Raw genomic sequence first — 19,028 nt, 5'->3', positions numbered from 1 at the left:
GCATAAGACAGTGCAAATTATTTCTGTGACAGTCTTTTGAAGTGTGTAAAGCTCCATTTTATCCCATATTGTCAAAATATTGGGGGGGATGATTCAATGGACCATCCCCCCCTTGTCAAATATTGGGGGGGATATATCCCCTCCATCCCCCCCGGGATCTACGCCTATGTTATGGAATACCCCTCCCCACACACACACTAACGTGTTCTGCCGCCATTGGTCGGTTATAGGCCTAATAGAAAGTAGATTGAAGCCAATAAGTATCAGCAAAATATATTTGAGTCTTTTTTCTATTATAAATAGACAACATCGGAAACGGCAATAAATTAAAATTCGGTATTTTATAGCATGGATTCGAGATTCAAGATTTTATTTGTTTTTATTATCATATAAAATGTACTTAGGCCTATATGAAGTCAGTGTTTCACTGAGTTGATAGACAAAAAAGTTATTCAAACAAAACTATAAAAAACATGATTTAATGTATATTGTAAATGTATTTAAATATTTGCTAGTGAAAATTGTATTATTTCATTAATGTGTTTACATCATACGAATTAAACGTTGTTTTTAAGATTGGTGTTTTTATATTTTTATCTCCAAATTTCAATGTGTTTGTGAAAAACTTTATTGGATATTTATCAACTTTTATAATACGATCTTAATTTACTTGTTGCTGCTCAATTAACTTAATAATTATTGTGTTGTCGAAATATTTAATAGATGATAAGTAGATGATTTAATAGATGTAATGTAGTTATAAGAAAATACAAAATAAATTAAAATCAAATTAAATTCTTCCGTGTTGAACATAATTTAAAACAGAGATTAATAGATATGTCTATACTGCCCTCTGGACATTGTAGGCGTGAGGAGTTCCCTTGCAACTGTAAACATACAGGCGAGCAAACGTGTGAATTGTTTTGCGACTCATCACACTGCCTGAGAGGGTGAAAATAGAACTTCGAGAGGCCGTCTCGAGTTTCATTCTGGATTCCAAACATAGCATGGATTTTTCTGACTTTCTGTAGCAGAGCAAACGATTCTGCAGTGCGTAAACACAGTCTATACCCGTAGGATTTTCTCAAAGGTTCGGATTAAAAACAATATTACGAGCTGTTCATATTGTGGTCCTGAATGGCAGAATCTAAACCCAGGTGGTGGTGATCCAGAGAGTGCTAGGCTTAACGATGGCAGCCACAGCGTCTAGTGGTGGGACCACTGGGGAAAGTACTGAAGATGAGACCGCGTTTTTAAGAACAGTAAGTTATTCACCTTCATAATTATTTATCAGATCAAATCGGTGTTGATATCTTGTTACTAAAGTAGCAGCAACAGTACCTAGCCCTTACTAATTAGGTCTTATGAATGATGAAAATGACAAAAAAAATGTATAACTACTATTAAAGTATCTGCCCGAGCATCCATGTTAAGTTCACAATGAAATTTTAAAAGTATGGTAAACAATTGTGGCTAATTGAGAGTGTAGAAGATTTTATGAAGGTAGAATTTACTGAAATTGATTTATTTTTATTTTTTTCAAAGTGTTATATATTTTGTATTTTTTTTTTAAATTATAGGGTTATTTATTCATGATACTGAGGCTAGTATTTAACTTTTGCATTTGCATGAAAGTATGAAAAATTCATTATTAGTCTATAAAATCTGGTGCAATTTGCACTGATATATATTGAAGTTTGGCATATGAAAGTATAAGGTGAAATATAAAATTGAGCCAGTCTAAATTTGTTTTGAAATTGTCTAAAGGTTGCATAAACGCAATAATAAATTCTAACGATGCCACTGCATGTTTGAATTTTCATCTTTCTGGGCAATAACAGGCTACTCCGGGCAATTCTCTAGTACCCATTGATACATTGGTAGAATGAAGCAATGTAGATTAAATGCCTTGCTCAAGGTCACAAGCGAAATGCACAGCAAAAGGATTGAAACCAAGAACTCAACGTTGGGAAGCCAAACCATTCCCATTCATGCATCAAACCATTTGTATAGTACTGTAAAATTATCCGTTGTATACAGATGGTATTTTCTGGTACGCTAGGCCCCTATCATAATTATGCCTGAAGACGGGTGCTAAAAGTAAACAACACTATCATTGTTGTGATTTTGACTGCTTCTTGTCTGTTGATATTTCCACCTTTTGAAAAAGACAAATAGGTAGAATACATCTAGGATATTGATTAATAAATTATAGGGGTGTCGGTCTGACATTCCAAAGCTCATTTTGTTTTTGTTACCAATACAATTTGCTAAAGAATTTTTATACAGTTTTTCGAGCTAAAACACCTAAACAATAATCATTCAATTTTGCATTGATTATTTTGTATATTTAAATAATTGGCTTTCAATTAAAAGTTAGATTAAGAAAATATTTTCATCAGTAATTAATAGATATATTATTATTATTTGAAGGTTTGCATGGCAAAGTAATAATATATATTAATGCCTGTGGTACACCAGATAGATTGTTCTGATATTAAATGTTGTTGGTATAAATAATGCCATCCTCTATTTGCAAGTTAGACATATTTACTGTACCTTTAAGTATTTAAAAATTAACTCATATTACCTTATTTTACTAATCAACACCCCTCAGTTATTTATCAAGGCCACTAATAAATGTTGTTCCCCGTCAGGCCCCCCCTCTCCCATGTCAATACCAGATACGCCAGATAGATGCATCTGCTTAAATAATTAGTGAAACATTGTAAACTCTATTAAGTAAAATAATATAGTAATACTGAAGATTTTGTATCGAACCAATTCAAATCAAAGGTGCAGCAATTGAAGAATACTCCAAACTAAAAAAAGCATCAAAAGCAAAAATGTTGAGATTTTTTGATTAGAACTAAGATAAGATAATTCAAATTAATTGATTATTAAAAATTATCAGCTCAAAACATTTATTTTCTATTTCCGTATGAAATAATAATAATAATAATAATATATTCCATATGAAGAATAATATTCCGTATGAATAATAATAATTATAATAATAGTAATAATAATATGTAGGTTTATAACATAGCACCCTATAATAATCTCTCAGAGCAAAATAGAAACTGCTGAGCTTGCATCTCCATTTCTAGAGCCATAAATTATAATTTCACCCATCTAACAAGCTACAATAATTATTTTACTGCCATATTTTATAAAGTAGAAAACTCATTGGAACAGAAGGACATCCCATTTTAGTACAGCAAGGTGGTAACTGTTATTATTATTGTAATTATTTCATCGCATAAATTTTTATTATAGCACAAGCTTTGCTCAAATTTCCATATTTAATTTTACATGGTAATATAAATTACTAAGCCTTTAAGGTTATTTACTTCTTCACATCTCAAATTTATTTTTGCAGGTAATAGGTTGTTGAATGTAGCCAGGACCGTCCTGCTTGAGTTTTCTTCAATTTAAAAAAAAAAATAAAATCGAAGGACAAAGATTAAAATGGGTCCACAAATATTTAGTTTTTACCATTGTGGTATGACATTTATTCAGAAAAATTTCACAACAAATTACATTACAAATTATTTACTGAATGCAAGGAAACACATCAATATTTTAATTTTTAAATTTGGGATTGCCCACAATTGCCGGCAACTCCCGGGAGGGGAAATGCCTCAGTGATCATCACGTCACAGTAATAATACTGTGCGCCCTCAGATACCAAGACATCTCTGACAGTGCACTACCCCGGAAGGTGCCAGCGATCATGGACTACTTATGTGTAAGCTGTGTCTGCTGCGTCTAAGTTATATTAGATTTACACATAAAATGGTACCAGTTTGTTAAAGTGGTGCACATTATTCAGTTCGTACGCATTGAATGCATCCGCATTTTAGAAGATGGGTCCACATTAGTCTACATTTACTTGATTTTACATTAAAAATATGTCATCCTAAGTTATTTAACTTATGTTTTCCTTTATAAATACTTTCACCTTTTTATGAGTTTTCAAAATAATGTGCTCCTTCCATTAAACTTCCTATGTATTGAGTCTGACGATAGATAAAAAAAGAGATCTTATGCAGTGCATTAGTGTACATTCTATTAATTGTAAGTTTTTTTTATACATCAACAACGTTGGTCTGGTGACATTTGTCTTTTTGACTTTTCAACCAGTACTAACAGACCCTGGAGATTTAAAAAAACAATTTGATTAATGTCTATTCATCATTGGTACATCTTTCTGTATGATGGAGTCATTTGCATGTCTTAAGAATTTATCATTATTACTTAGTCGATTACAAGTTCTTATACACTGCTAAAGTATTACACCAAATAAAATTATGAAATATGGGAAGAGAACGAAAGTCTCAGAGGGGGTTTAAGATTACCAAAAGAACATCATTACCAATGGGTATTGCAATTTGATTGATATGTTTCTGCCTTGTGGTTGCCTTAAAGCCTTTTGTGTAGTACTTAGCCCTAACGGTTAGCAGTATTGCGATAAATAACATACACGCTCATCCTTGCGTTCATATAAGAAAATCTTCGATCCAGATATCATGAAGATGATGGTGGGATCACGGCCAATAGGAAATGCGTACGTGTGATTGGCTAATGGTAGAAACGAGCTCAGCCTGCTAAACGATTGTGCTCACTAGCCCTTAGCGAATCCAGGTCCCTTCATTGCGCTTGCGCATAAAATAACAAGCCAACACATCAATTACAATAAATAATAGACCAAGAAGTTTGGAGAAAGCAGCCTAAAAGTTCTTGTAAACATGTAAAGGTGCCTAAAAACACTTATTTCAAAGAAAAAAACATCAACATAATATTAATAAGTATCAACAAAATAGGTATGGAGTTTAATAGAAAGAAAAGTGTTAACAAACAAAAAGGATGAAAGACGGATTTTTTCGGGATTCAGAAATAACAGATAATTTATTTTCTATTAATTTTTTTAGACATTAAAAAATTAAAAATGATAAATATAAAATTTTAAAAGAACCCTCGCTGCTTAGAGAACATTTGTCTGAAGTTTCAACCAACAAACTAATGAAAGTTCATCAAGCGTTTGAGAGTAAAAAACCCTTACTGCTATTATTTTGTTGCCCCTAGTAGTACTGTAGTTCAAATCATGAGACACAGTAAATAATTTGTGAGATAAAAGCATTTTGTTGGAATCTTAGAGAGCGTAATTGTACAACAACAAATGGTAATTGAAACAAAACAATTCTTGTGGACATTGAACCTTTGTTGTAAATGCCCTAATGTGTGGTACAGTAGGAACAGAATTGCGTACCTGTTAAAACATAATTTTTAATAAGAGAAAGTAGAATTTATGAATAAATTTTGTAATGTGAGTGGGAAACAGATGTCTGTACATTTAATTATGAAAGAGACTATTCTATCATAGAATTATTGCTGGTGAATTTGAATATTGCAATGCATGATTCAGGAAAAATAAACAACAATTGATTTATGAATGTGGTTTATTGAATTTCAACAAAGAATAATAATTATAAGAAATGGAGCATAGATAATATACATAGATAAATTCAGAAAATGTTTTCATTGGGTACAGTAAAGCAGAGTTACCAATATTATCTAGCTGAATTACATACTCAAGTATCTTGTGTATAAGCTCTTTTACACCCAATGTTAACATCCAGCATTTTTCTATGCAAAAGTTTGTGGTATGATTTAAATGAGTACCTCAGCTGACCTTTAAGCCAACAAATTTTCTTGTAATAAATTTTGTTTTTAAGAATTACATTTGTCAAGTCAATCACTATAAAATAGGCTTGAAAATACTCCCAAACCCAGAGAAAGCACCAAAGAATCGACCCTGGGATGATTTTTGGTCAGTTCTATCTTCTCACTATAGCCCCTGGTCAAAATGTGATCAAATCACACAGCTACAAAAGCAATGGTGATGGTTGACGGTTCACTGTATACGGTCTAAAGTGGGTGGTGTGGGATGGGGGGTGGCGGTGGGAAGATGCCCACTGGTAAGATGAATGGGAACACACAAAAATCTGCTTAGAAATATATATTTTCTGCCAAAAAGGGGGGGCCCCTGTTTCCGCCGGCCATGATGTTGACACTCAACATTATCACGCTTGGCGTAGGACTCACAGTGTCTAATACTATCTTGGTGGCTGGTACAGAACCTGCTTACCTTTTTAGTAATACTGCCTAACTGGTTTGCCCTAAACAGCCAAATATTTTATATCATATTGTCTCTATAGTAATTGATGACAATTTTTGAATGGTAATGATGAATATCAAGAACAGTGATTTTTATATAAATCAAACCAATAACAGCTAAAACTTTTTTAATATACCGGTACTAATTAAGATTTGAATCCAATACCTTCCAGTTACCATCAAGTACTCTATCAAATGAGACCACTTTTGGGACCAGGGTTTTTGTGGCCTTTAGCAGCTGTGGTCTCTAATCAGAATAATAAAGAAAATTGTTGATTTGGGACCTCATAAACATGGTCATAAGTGGTCTTTAATTGTAGGGATCTTTAATTAGAGGGAGACCTGTTAGTAGTAATTTTCTTCCCTTCATTCATTATCGTAATGTACAGTATTGGGTGTTGTATTAAAAATATAGCTTTTGTCATAATGAAAAAAAAAAAATCTTGGTGGCTATTCCATTTCATTTTTGCAATTCAATATATTGATATTCAAATCACACTTCAAGGAGCTTCCTCGAACGAGATGTAACATGTTCCCATGGTAACAATTTAAGCATGTTGCTTATAAAAATCCAATTATTTTGTCAAACTGAAAAAGATATGTCAAGATGATAATAGCCTATATAATAAGGCTGAGGGATTGTACAGTATTTTCATCCAATGCATATGAAGTCATTATGTTGCTTGACATTTGACATAATAGGGGAGGGGGAATGGTTGAAGTTGTTGCATTTGTGTATTATACATGATTTAACATACTTTGAGATAAACTATTTAGATACCGATAAGTATATTTTTTAATAGTTTTTATACTTAACAGGAATACTGTAATAAGAAAAAAAATATTCTGATATGATATGTCGCTCTGAAAATTTATGACTTGTTTTATATTTATTTTTTATGTGATCAAATAAATTTTGAGCACTAGTGTAATATATCTTTCATATGTTAAGATTGATATTTTTTTAATGTTTAGTAATAAAGCTTACAGTGTATCTCCATGGTAATAGTGAATTTCTAAATGATTTCTAAAGTAAATTATGTTATGTGGCCAATAATATACATTTATGAATTAATAAACAATTAGTATATTCTTATTCCTTGCATTAGAGAAAAATCAGTACATGAAGGAGCAATTAGCGCCTTAAAAAATGTCTGCATTGTGCGCTTATACTGTAGTATTTCCATAGTGACAGTCAAAACAGATTTGTTAAGACTTTTGTACACAAGCTGCAAAAAGACCAATCCAACTATGCGCTATTGAAAAGTTAGTGCATGGTATGGGATAGAAGACCAACATTGGTGAAATGTTGTCAGGATTGACTTACATAATTAGTACTAATTGATTCAGACATCCACACTCGGGATTCTGTAGTACAGATAAACCCACTGCAGAGGTTGCAAGCCGTGACAAGCTAAACTTTAATGGCACAAGTAAAACAGCAAGTGGTAGATGTAGTCTGCAGAAATACCGTACTACTAAAGGACCGCCATTAGCATTTCTATAATTTCTCTGCAGTAATATTAATATAGTTTGGGTCCTGACACTCAGCATGTCTTTACTTCTATAATTAATTCTACCAACATGAATTAAAAACATTTCATTTGTGTGATCCTCTTTGCCCCGAGCCATCTCTAAGTAAATTGTCTTGTTCTTTTACTCATGAATTTTTAATTCTGTTGGGAGATTTCTCAGATCTATCAATTTACAAAGAATGCTCCAGAGGATAAGTAATTTTGATGTATGCTAATTAAACTGTAGCATTTGTGGAGACAATAAATAATTAAATGCTATACTCAACGGGATGAATGTGACAAGTGATAGATTTAGTGAGGTAAGTACATTGTTCAGCCGGGAATTAATTTTGCTGGTTATTTTGGGTAATGTTAAGAAAATAATCTGCTACAGAGTCTGCGGTGTTAAGTATTATTTCTGCCTGCTGTTTTGAGTACCTTTGTGTGTTAAAAAATTGGCCTGTATCCAATGCAATTCTTTCTTATTTACCAATGGTGGATTCAAGGGGTAGGGGGAGGTGAGCCGGCATGGGCCTCCTAATTTTTTTTCGAAGTTTTAAAAAAAATGTAGAAAAAAATTATAATCAATTTAAGTATGAGTAGTGTAATTTCCGGCCATGTAGGTGCCATAATTATAAATTTTCCTGTCTTGACCCCAACCATGGTGGGGCTGAGGTGGCTAGACCTTCCATCTGCGGAAATTTCCCCCCCTCCCCCCGGATCCCTCTATTTGAAATTCTAGGATCCACCACTTTTTACATCTTGTCTCACAAGATATATATTTTTTAATCGAATACAATACAGTTCAAGATTCAACTTTCATTCATTCCTTGTCATCATTCATGCCGTAGCTTGCTAATGGGACAGTCGGGACAGTCCCACTCAGTGTTTTTATTTGGGTCCGCAAGGAATGAGTCCAGATTTTAAAAATGAGCCCAGATTTCTCATACGTGGCAAAGGCAAGCCAAAGCAGTCACTTGTCGCAAAAATTGATTTTGAATTATTAATACAGGGTTAAATAGTAAAATAAGAGCTATAAAATGGTAAAAAAAATCATTCAAATCCGACATTTCCTTCTGAAGTTACAAGCATTTAAACATATAGAGTGTTTAAAGAACAATATATGAGAAATAAGCCTTCAAAGTTTATGATTTTGGGCATTTCTCATGCAGAAACTATCATGAAATCCTGAAAGTGTTGTTTTACCATTGAAAATGAGGAAAATAACAGCATAGCCTCATGTATAGCTATGTATAAAGCTTAGTTTAGTACAATAAAATAGATTTTTAAAAATTTGACAAGTATTCCAGCATGTTTTGGCTACTTTCTCTGCGATCAGTGACTGTTTTGGCTTGTCTTTGCCACATATTTTGTGTAACGTGGGTCAACTGTTAAGAAAATGGGTCAAGATTTCTCATATTTTTGCATAAAATGGGTCAATTTTAAAGAAAATAGGTCCAGATTATCCATATTTTTTCGTAAAATGGGACAACTTTTAAGAAAAAGGGTCCACATTATTTGAATTTACGCGTAAAGTTGGTCCACTCTGATATTGTCTCACACTGTTTGAAAATCCTGGCTACGGCATTACTTGTCATATGAATACTGTATATGAGATTTGTTTCTTTGAGTTGATACACAAAAGTTTGCTTTAACTTTGGCCAAATAAAAAAAAATTCTAGTTTCTCGTCCCCTTGCGCATCCATTTTCTCTGTCTTACCATTTAAAAAAAATTTTCTTTATTTTTACGAAATGTATGAACATTTGGCTAACTCGCATTAGTGAAATTCCTCTCTCGATCATTCATGGTTGGGGATACATAAGGTATGAATCATGTGTAGTGTTTCTTTTATTTGCTTTCAATGTTTCTACTTGGTAAAAGTGAGAAAGTAGTAGCTGTTTCCCATCGACCATCTTAGAATTGCCGTCTTGGAATAAACAAAAAAGAAAAAAATAAGGTTCCCTCATTCTCCTTTGTTTCAAAATATTAGGACGAGAAACTTTTTTTTTTTTTACTTGGCCTAACTTCTTAAAAAAGAACTTTGAAAGACAAAACAACATTAAAAATATATACAGTTTACAAAGTATGGACATTATGGAATAAAAAATTGTAATGACAGAATTAACATTGTTTTATTAAATGTAAATAATGACTCCAAATTAAGTTTTGAATATTCATTGTTTCAAAATTTATGTAAATCAACCTAATAAACAGTGTGTTCCTTTTTTTGATGAGTGTTAGTGAAATTTTTTTTTTTTTTTTGCTTCCACAGTTGATAAACTATAGTATTTTATGATTGTTTTTTTTTTAAGACGAGCCAGTCTCCTATAACATTCATTAATTGGAAAATTAAGATTGAATTATTCAAAAATATGATTAATTACTACATGGCGTGCTACCTTACTTTCCGGATTGATTATAATTATAATTATGAAATTTAGATTTTTTTTCAAGCACTTTACCAAATGAAATGTGGGCCATCATTTTAGTATTATCATACACTAAATATAATTTATGAATTGTTTTAATCTGAGCATTGGGGAGAAATCCAATGTGTTTTTTTAATAATTTTTTTTGATTTGATTATTTTTTGGAAAATTGTCAAAGTATTTTAATAATAATAATGATAATAATAATAATAATTATAGTAATATTTTAGTATTTATATAGTGCTTCTTACCGGAGTCTTGCAGCACTTAAAAAGTATGAACTATGGAAAAAAATGAGTTTAAAGAAGAGATTTGAATTGAGAAAGACTTGGAGCATAAGGGATGACGATGGGAAGTTGGTTCTAGAGAATGCTTAAGGGACAGATGTTAAGTTTGTTTTTTGGTGAATATATTATGAAAAAAATGAAATTAAAAAAGAAGGCTGGCACGTAACTACAGGTTGATTTAACTTTTAATCAAGTTTTGATAAGAAATTTTCAAAATGCTTTGATTTTTGTGATTGAAGCTCATTTCACCCATGGTTCAACTTTGAACCTTCAACTTTGACTTGCAATAACATGTTTTTATTGAATGTAATTTATAGCTAGTTGTAATTACTGTAGCTCAAATATGTAAGATTGTCTTTAAAGCATTTTGATATGGTTATTCAAATGTCTTGATTATTAAAAGATCTAATTTAGCAAAGAGGTTTCGAATTCGCATCCAATGTAAAAAAATAAGTCAAGTGGGTAGAGGGGCGAGAGAAAACTTTGGCCTCAGAAGCACAAGGGGTTATTATATTATAGTCTGTTACTGGTATGCATCCCTTGTTGTAGCCTAGGCTATGTCTGTTGATCTACCATATCTATAGACTGTTCCAATTAATGCAGAGTGACAGGAACAACTGTAATAGGCCAGGCAGAGCAATTAGCTAGAGTGTGGCACGCTCCCTGTTCTGTTTCTGACGTAGGCAAATTCATGACTGTATATGGACAAACATACAGTACTTGAATGTCTTTGTGATGTCTACACTACTCATGGAAATGTTTTGTTTGTTTCATCTGAAAATGTTATAAGATATCCAAGACATTTTATTTTAATTGATCATAAAGTATAAACTCAATGTAAACTTTGTATTTCTGATTAGCGATTATTGTGCTGACATTTAAATAAATGATTATATAAAATTAAATGTATAAATGATATATAGTTATAATAGAAATGTATTAATGATATCAGTGACAATAATGATTATCAAAAACGTTAATATACTCCAGCAAATTATTAATGCTAATAATGATCATGTATCTTATAATAAATAATTAGTTATTAAATTAATTTAATTGATGATGTTAAATAATAGGCCAAAACAAAATATATATTAATAATTATTTTCAAAAATCCATATTTTGCAATACTTCCAGCTTATATTAGAATGTTCGCTGATTACAGGCCCTTTTAAATATGGTAAATGAGATAATGTAATGCTTTATAAACTCATAGGAGAGTTTTTTAATTAATCAATTAATTCTGAATTGAACATAGCACCTTAAATTTGATATGTAATCTGCCATAATGTCTATAGAAACAAATGTGCTCTTCTATCTGTATAAAGGTAAATTGTATCTAATGTTTAATTCATCTGGGGATAAATTTATCAAGCAAAGCTCATTACACAGTATTATTAATCAGAGGACATGGACTGTTTTGTAGAATCCATTCATTTATGTTACTTAATGCACAATGTCTAATTATCTATATAGATATATTGCATTACTTTTGAAATTAATATGATGTGGAATCGGACTGTTGTGGATTTACTTCTGGTTGTTAGCTAATAAGCAATCAGTAGTAGGGCGCTAAGCACATTAGTGCGTTCATAATTTGATGGCGACCTAAATTCCTTTAAATTTTAGCTATAAAATGTTTAAATCATTATTGTTCTTTTCCCCCTTTTAAATCTATCAACGGATTTATAGGGTGCATAATACATTTGATTTCCATGTGTATGTTTTAATAAGTTAACTTAATTTTTACATGGTTTGGTCCCGCAATAAATAACTTGAACTCTGTTTTACTCATAATTCATAATTCATAATTTTATTTCACTCAAAACATAATAATGAGTCTGGTAGGCAAAAAGGGAACATGTCCCTGTACAAGATGTCTACCAGAGAAACATTGATAAAAGTAAAAACATAATAATAATAATAATAATAATAATAATAATAATAATAATAATAATAATAATAATAATAATAATGATAATAACAACAATTATAACAATAATAATAATAATAAGAAGAAGAAAAATTATATATATAAAAAAAATTTTTTAAAAATAAAAAATAATAATATAATAGCAATATAAGAATAACAACAAAAATGAAAAAAAATATTAATAACAATAAAAAAGTAATAATGAATGAAGATAAAAAAAAAGCATTAAAGTGAATTCAGTTAGTTATTAAAACATGATTTGTTGGGCAGAACAGTCATGAAGGTGTTCTATTTAATAATGATATTCTAAAAGATTGAATTGTAGAAGACATACGTATTGAAATAGGGAGATTGTTCCAGGTGGTTGATGTACAGTGAAAAAAGGAGTTGTGAAGTGCATTACATCTTGCATGACTTTGACTTTCTTTATAAATGTATCAAAGTGTGTTCGTAAGTTTTAAGCTCTAGGTCTGCAATTAGGGTACTGACTCCATTAAAAACCTTTTTTTTTTATAGCATTCGTTAAAACAATGAAATAATAAGTCATTAATTAAAAAGTAATAATTAAAATAATAGGTTTTCGCTTTAGTGTAATTTTGGAATAACAAAATAAAATAAAATTGCATATGCCTTTTAATAAGGTTATAAGAATCAACGCACATGTATATCCTCCCTGTGATTGGTTTTTGATTAACAATACATTGTGACAAAAATCAAAATAATAATAATAAAACGTACATTATCACAGTACATTGCGCAGTGGTAATTCATATCCACAATGCAACACAACAATTATTTTCAATTTAGGGGTGCAATTGCACTGTCTGCATCCGCCCCCCCCCCCCAAATCCTTATATCGGTTTATTACGCATATGTGGCAAAGAGAAGTCGTGTTTCAGGGATAATGGCCAAAACATGATGAATATACATCAACATTTTTGGAATCTTTTTCATTGCACTAAACTTAACCTTTATATATCTATATGTCATGATTATGCTGTTATTTTCCCCATCAATGTTAAAACAACTTTTAACAATTTGGTGATGATTTCTCCCTGAGAAATTCCCGAAATTCTATTACTTTGAAGGCTGATTTCCCAAATATTGTTCTTTAAACAGCTGTATGTTTAAACGCTTGTAACTTCATAAAGAAATGTCAGATTTAAATGATTCTGTTACCATTTTTTAGCTCTCAATTTAATCTTTAACACTGAATTACTAACTAAAAATTAATTTTTGCGACAAATGACTGGTTTGGCTTGTCTTTGCCACATATTCTACATAAAACCCCTTATTCTATATTATTAGTGTTTTATAAAGGTCACATTAAATAAGGTTTATAAATCATATGGCATACTCAAATTCATTGACTGGATGTCATCTGAATTTTTTTTATGACCTGACAAAAAGTTGCCTTACTGATGTACAAATAAAATGTCGTTATTAAAATGAGAATTGTGAACTTAAGGTATTCTCGGTCTGTAAACAGTATTGACAGTTGAGCGACTAGCCGAGTCTATATGTTACAATTAACAAATACAAAAATAGCACTTAAACATGTACTGCCTTTTAACGCTACATACAACGTATAGTTTTGACTACTTTACTATGATGTGTGATACTGCAGCCTATATACAGAGGGAACTAAATCAATCTATATGTGTGCAGATGTTAGAATGAGTGAATACTTTACTTTAATGAGTAAACGAAAGAGGCTATGATGACAGTGTTAAGTGTTAGATGCCAAGTCAAAGTTCTAAATAAAGCCAACACAATTATAGATAAGCTATTGTATTGCAATATAACCTATGTAATGCCTTGAGCTAGTTTGTTGACCAGTAAACGAATAATATACTGTATAGATAAGGACAGTAGTAACAGTGAACTATATGATATATCAGTGAGTATTACTGGTATTATACAATAAAAAGAGCGACCACTCACCGGTTCACGCGTTCCTCCACGCTTAAGTACGGTACAGGCGCAAGTTAATATTATGTTGGGTTTTTTGGAAAAGCTAATAAGATAGACATTTTTTAATAATTAGGATGTTTATTTGTACAAAAAAATTATTATTTAGAATGTTAATTTGTATATAATTAACATATTTTAAAATTGACAAAAATAGAATTTCTTAAAATTGTAAAAAAAAAAAGAGTACCAAGATGTGATTCGAACTCACAACCTTAAGTTCTTTTAGAACATATACTTAACCGACTGCGCCATCAATGCGATGTGCCTATTGGGCCATTGCTCTATTTGTATCAGAATAGTAATGGCATTGAATTCAAATTCTGATGAAGACATATATTTTCTAGAATATATGTATTCTATAGTATTATTATGGCGGTAACCATAGTTACTATCATGTGATTCATCAGATAATGCAATGAAATCCACTCTTCGTGAAGTAAAACTCTGTGCACTTTATCAACTTTGATGTGACAAATAAAACTATGATATGCCCATATTTGGGTATAATATGACATCATCATGCCATATATGGGTACACCATAGAGATTTATCACATAAAATTTTATAGAATGGACATGCAATAGAATGTCCTTGCCTACCTTTATTTTTATAATTTTCATTGAATGTTGAAATTTATTTTGTAGGATAAATTTTGGATGAAAGTCCTAGAATATGTTTGATATTTAAGCAAAAAGTGTTGCAATAAGAACATAGGAAACAACCTAAAATCAGTTAAATAAATCATAGAGTGTATTCTCAATATATGTAAATGTTAGGTTTTTTTTAATGGTGAATGGCAAGAAAGTTATGTAATTTTAAGTTTATATAATTCTGTTAAATGTTTAATTAAAATTTTGAGGTTTTGCAGATTTTACAAAAATAACAAAATATACAATTATTAAGAGATAGTAGAGGAGATAAGCATGGTATTAGTGTGGTAATCAAAAAATGTATCACAATGCAGGAAAGAGACTTAAATTGAAAGGATGGATGAAATTGCCCTTGAGAGATGCTAGATGATATGGAAAAGATAAATAAGATAAGGTTTATGTTGTTATGAAAGAGTAAATGTATAAAGAAAACTGGAGGAAATAATTCTTAGAACCTGCTAGAAGGCAGAAAGCCAATGATGATGATAGTATTTACTAAAATAGCATATAAAAATGTGATTGAAAACACACGGTGAGAACGTCATTAAATTAATACTCCCACTGAGTTTGTAGCCTTGACAAATATGAAATCATTTGATGTTACAAATTGAGTGTTAGATTCAGATAACACATTGAGCCTTGTTTCCATAAAATCGTTACATTATGGCTAGTGTTCAGCCCAATTATCGTACTGCGTAGCAATCCATAACGCAATTGGGAAGGCTTCCCGATTCGACCGACCAATCGGCATCACCAAAAGCTGTCGGTGATAGCGTACAGCGATTGAAAGGAAACCATGCTTTAAAGGGAGATAAAAGATTCAACTGCCAATGATACAATAATAGTGTATGTGATATGATAAGCACATAAGAATGTGCTTATCATATCAGAACTTTCAATAAGAATTTTGATTGAGTGAAACTTTATCTGGATTTATAGTGAAGTATTAGTAATAAATGACTTTTTTTTCCAAAATTTTTCTGTCCTTATTTGATTTCCCCCTTTCTCACCCATTGTTGTTTCAAATATTCTTGTAATGTTAAGTATTTTTAATTGTTGTTGTTATTTTTATCATTTTGTCCACATGAGTTAAGGCACAACAATTTCTGGTTTCTCTTTGGATTTAAACCCTGGACCATGGAATTAGACCAGGCAAGCATCTTAACCACCATTCTGCAACCTATGGGTTGAGACCCAGTGTTTGGGTCACGAAAAAATGTTGATGGGTCGCATATCTCTTCAGATTGTGGAAATTTACTTAATCAAACGAAAGAAATCAAAATTACAGTAAAGATACGTGCATGAAAGTGTGGCATATGCGTCAGTGTACTTTGTAATGTGTGTGTTATCAATAGTCACATTTTGAATAAGATACTATCAAAACATTTGTACTTCAGTTGACAACTTGAAAGTTTTAGTTTTGCTTATATCAATGTGTTTGGCTTTCAAGTGAAAATTATAGCGACATTTTTCTCGTCAATTAGTGTGTACAATACTCTTCCAATAACCCATATATTTCTGGTAGCAAACTTAAGAATTTATTTTTGTAGTAAAACGTCTGTAATAACTTAACTTAGCTTTAATAACTTCAGTGGTTCTGTTGTATGAGTAATTCAAATTTATATTAATTTCATTTTTATGGCATTTAAATATAGTTTGTGGGTGATTTGAAAAATCTTTTATGAATGAAGTGATATCTTTTAATTGGTTGACAAGAAATTAAGTTAACATGGTTCTGATCTCCGCTATTCCTTTGATTTATTGGCTTAATAAAAAAATTAATAGAATATTCAATCATTTTACCATGAAATTCAGGTGATAGATTAGGTCTTCGGGTCCGATGGGCTGTGGACTAAAACGACGTTCCGCAAACTATGGTCCGCGGCCCAAATTTGGGCGAAGCCGTCTGGAAATTGAAAAAAAAATAACAAAGACGTTTTATCATGGAGAAAATAGTTTTAAATAAAGCCGCTTCATTGTTACAGTGAATGCGTCATTTGTACATGTTGCTAAAGTGCCAGATGATGCATGCTATTTGAGTTATCAGCGGTTTTTGTGCCTATGCCCCCTCGGGAGCTTTTATCTGTATATTTATTCCTGATAGTGCAACATTATTTTCTATAAATAAATATACTGTATATATACCTTTTATAAGCATTAAATACATGTCAAGCGCGGATCCAAAGTTTACCCTGGCTATCGCACAGATGGGTTCCCATTTTGGGAGAGTCATGAGAAGCGAGCTACAGTAGCTTGTTTTGTTGCTGGAAGATAAATTTTAGATATTCGAAAAGTTTTTGTTTTCTAGATTCTTTAATACACTTTGTGCATTATGAGACGTCTATTATTGAATACGCTTTGAATTCATAGTTTTTTCCTACTTCAATGGACAATTAATAATTATGATGATGAAGAGGAAGCTGTGCAAGATTAATTAACAGGCCCTTTGATGTGAAGTGTCAAGCAAGGCCGGTAACCTAAGTTACGGTTGGGAATTTGGAGACATTATCGTCGTCGTCAAATGTTCAATGCACACAGTCGGACAGTAGATGATTTTAATATGATATCTGTTTTGTATAGAAAGTAATCTGAAACCCATAAAATATCAGTTCAGGCATTCATTAATCTGTCTGTGGAAAGTATATGAATCATACAAAATAAAAGAATTCAAATAAAATTAAAAATATGTAAAAAACATCTACACTAAATCAAAATGAAATATTCACTGTCTGTTGGATCCCAGTTTTAGTATTGCAGGGGTTCTAAAGGCTTTACAGTATAACCAATCCCTTTATTTCTGATAGATCGCTGATTAAAATGTAAAATATTTAAGATTTTATATTCAGTACATTCTCAAATGTTATGTAAATCTCGTATATCCCAAAATTACGTTATACTGTATTTATGCACCAAAGTAGAAAATTTAACTTAATAATTTTGACAATTGTCGGAGGAGGGGGAAGGTGCGGAAATACAAATGTACGGTTAATAAAATAATATTTAATTTGTATACAATTAAATTTTATCACTGAGAGAACAGATAATGATGTCAAAATATTATATATACATGGAGGCTTCATGATTAAAAGTTCTTGCCAAGATTTGGTATGTCGGTCCCTGGCGCGGCAGGGCTGCTGGGCCGCTGCTTGGTGCCTGGAATCGTAAATAGGCCGTGAGGTAAAAAGTTTGCGGAACGCTGGACTAAAAAGTTGTGGAACGGAGATCTTAACCACCAAACAACAGCATATTGAAATATAGGCTACATAGACTTACAAAACACTCACAAGTCGAAAATATGTAACAAAAAGAACCAATACATGAAAATAATGTTATACTGTACTATAATACAGTACATGCTCCAAGTATCGAACTGCACGCCATCGTGTTGGGATTCAATATTTCAAAATACTGTAACATACATGGTACAATAATACAAATAGATTCTTTTTTTAATTTTGTGTGTTCAGATAGTTTCAATTGTGTTTTGCTGCAATACTAGCAAGAAATTGATTACCATCCCTGCAGAGATGGCTCTAACATAGCATAATATATGTTGGGTTCATCCTGCCTTGGGAATATGTTCTGTTATGATAATTAATGTCAGGTTCAATTCAACAAGTTTTGTTTACTATCTAAATTCTTTTTTTTTTTTTTTTTGCATGAGGAAAGAGGCATCCGCAGTTTTTTTTCCCCAATGTTTGATGATACAAATTTAATTTATCATTTTTGGAAGGAATAATATTTGTTTTTTTTTTTTGATGATGCTTAGTAGCAGATATATATCATCATTATGTGTCATATTAATGATATTTATATTATTAGCAAATTTTACTTGCCTTTTATTTCATATTTTTCTTTTTTTCATTTACATTTATTGCACTCTGTGGAATGGCATTCCATAGAGAAAAACAGATTTGTCCTGAATCATATAAAATTTACTGTGATAATAATGTATTATAAGCAGCCATAAAGTAGTACAGTCAATTTTGAAATTGGCAGCTGAGACATAATTGTAAACCAATAATATATTTCATCCATTTGGGCGAAAAAAAAAAAAAAA

At 31.3% G+C, this 19,028-nt stretch overlaps 1 protein-coding gene across 1 annotated transcript in view; it reads left to right on the top strand.

Moving 5' to 3' along the window:
• The first annotated feature begins 935 nt into the window (after window positions 1-935).
• The window catches only part of LOC117125493 (ryanodine receptor 2-like), a 109,376-nt gene continuing 91,283 nt past the window's right edge, over window positions 936-19,028 (top strand). Inside the window, exon 1 of the mRNA XM_033271990.1 lies at window positions 936-1,262. Within this exon, the coding sequence (XP_033127881.1) occupies window positions 1,191-1,262 (72 nt within the window). The 5' untranslated portion in view covers window positions 936-1,190. The remainder of the gene's footprint in view (window positions 1,263-19,028) is intronic.

Source organism: Anneissia japonica, unplaced genomic scaffold (assembly GCF_011630105.1).
Source record: "Anneissia japonica isolate Jap-2015-1 unplaced genomic scaffold, ASM1163010v1 scaffold7731_len1735946_cov199, whole genome shotgun sequence".
Lineage (NCBI taxonomy): Eukaryota > Metazoa > Echinodermata > Crinoidea > Comatulida > Comatulidae > Anneissia > Anneissia japonica.
The sequence above is the reverse complement of the archived record's forward strand: the minus strand, read 5'-3'. Positions and strand labels throughout refer to the sequence as shown.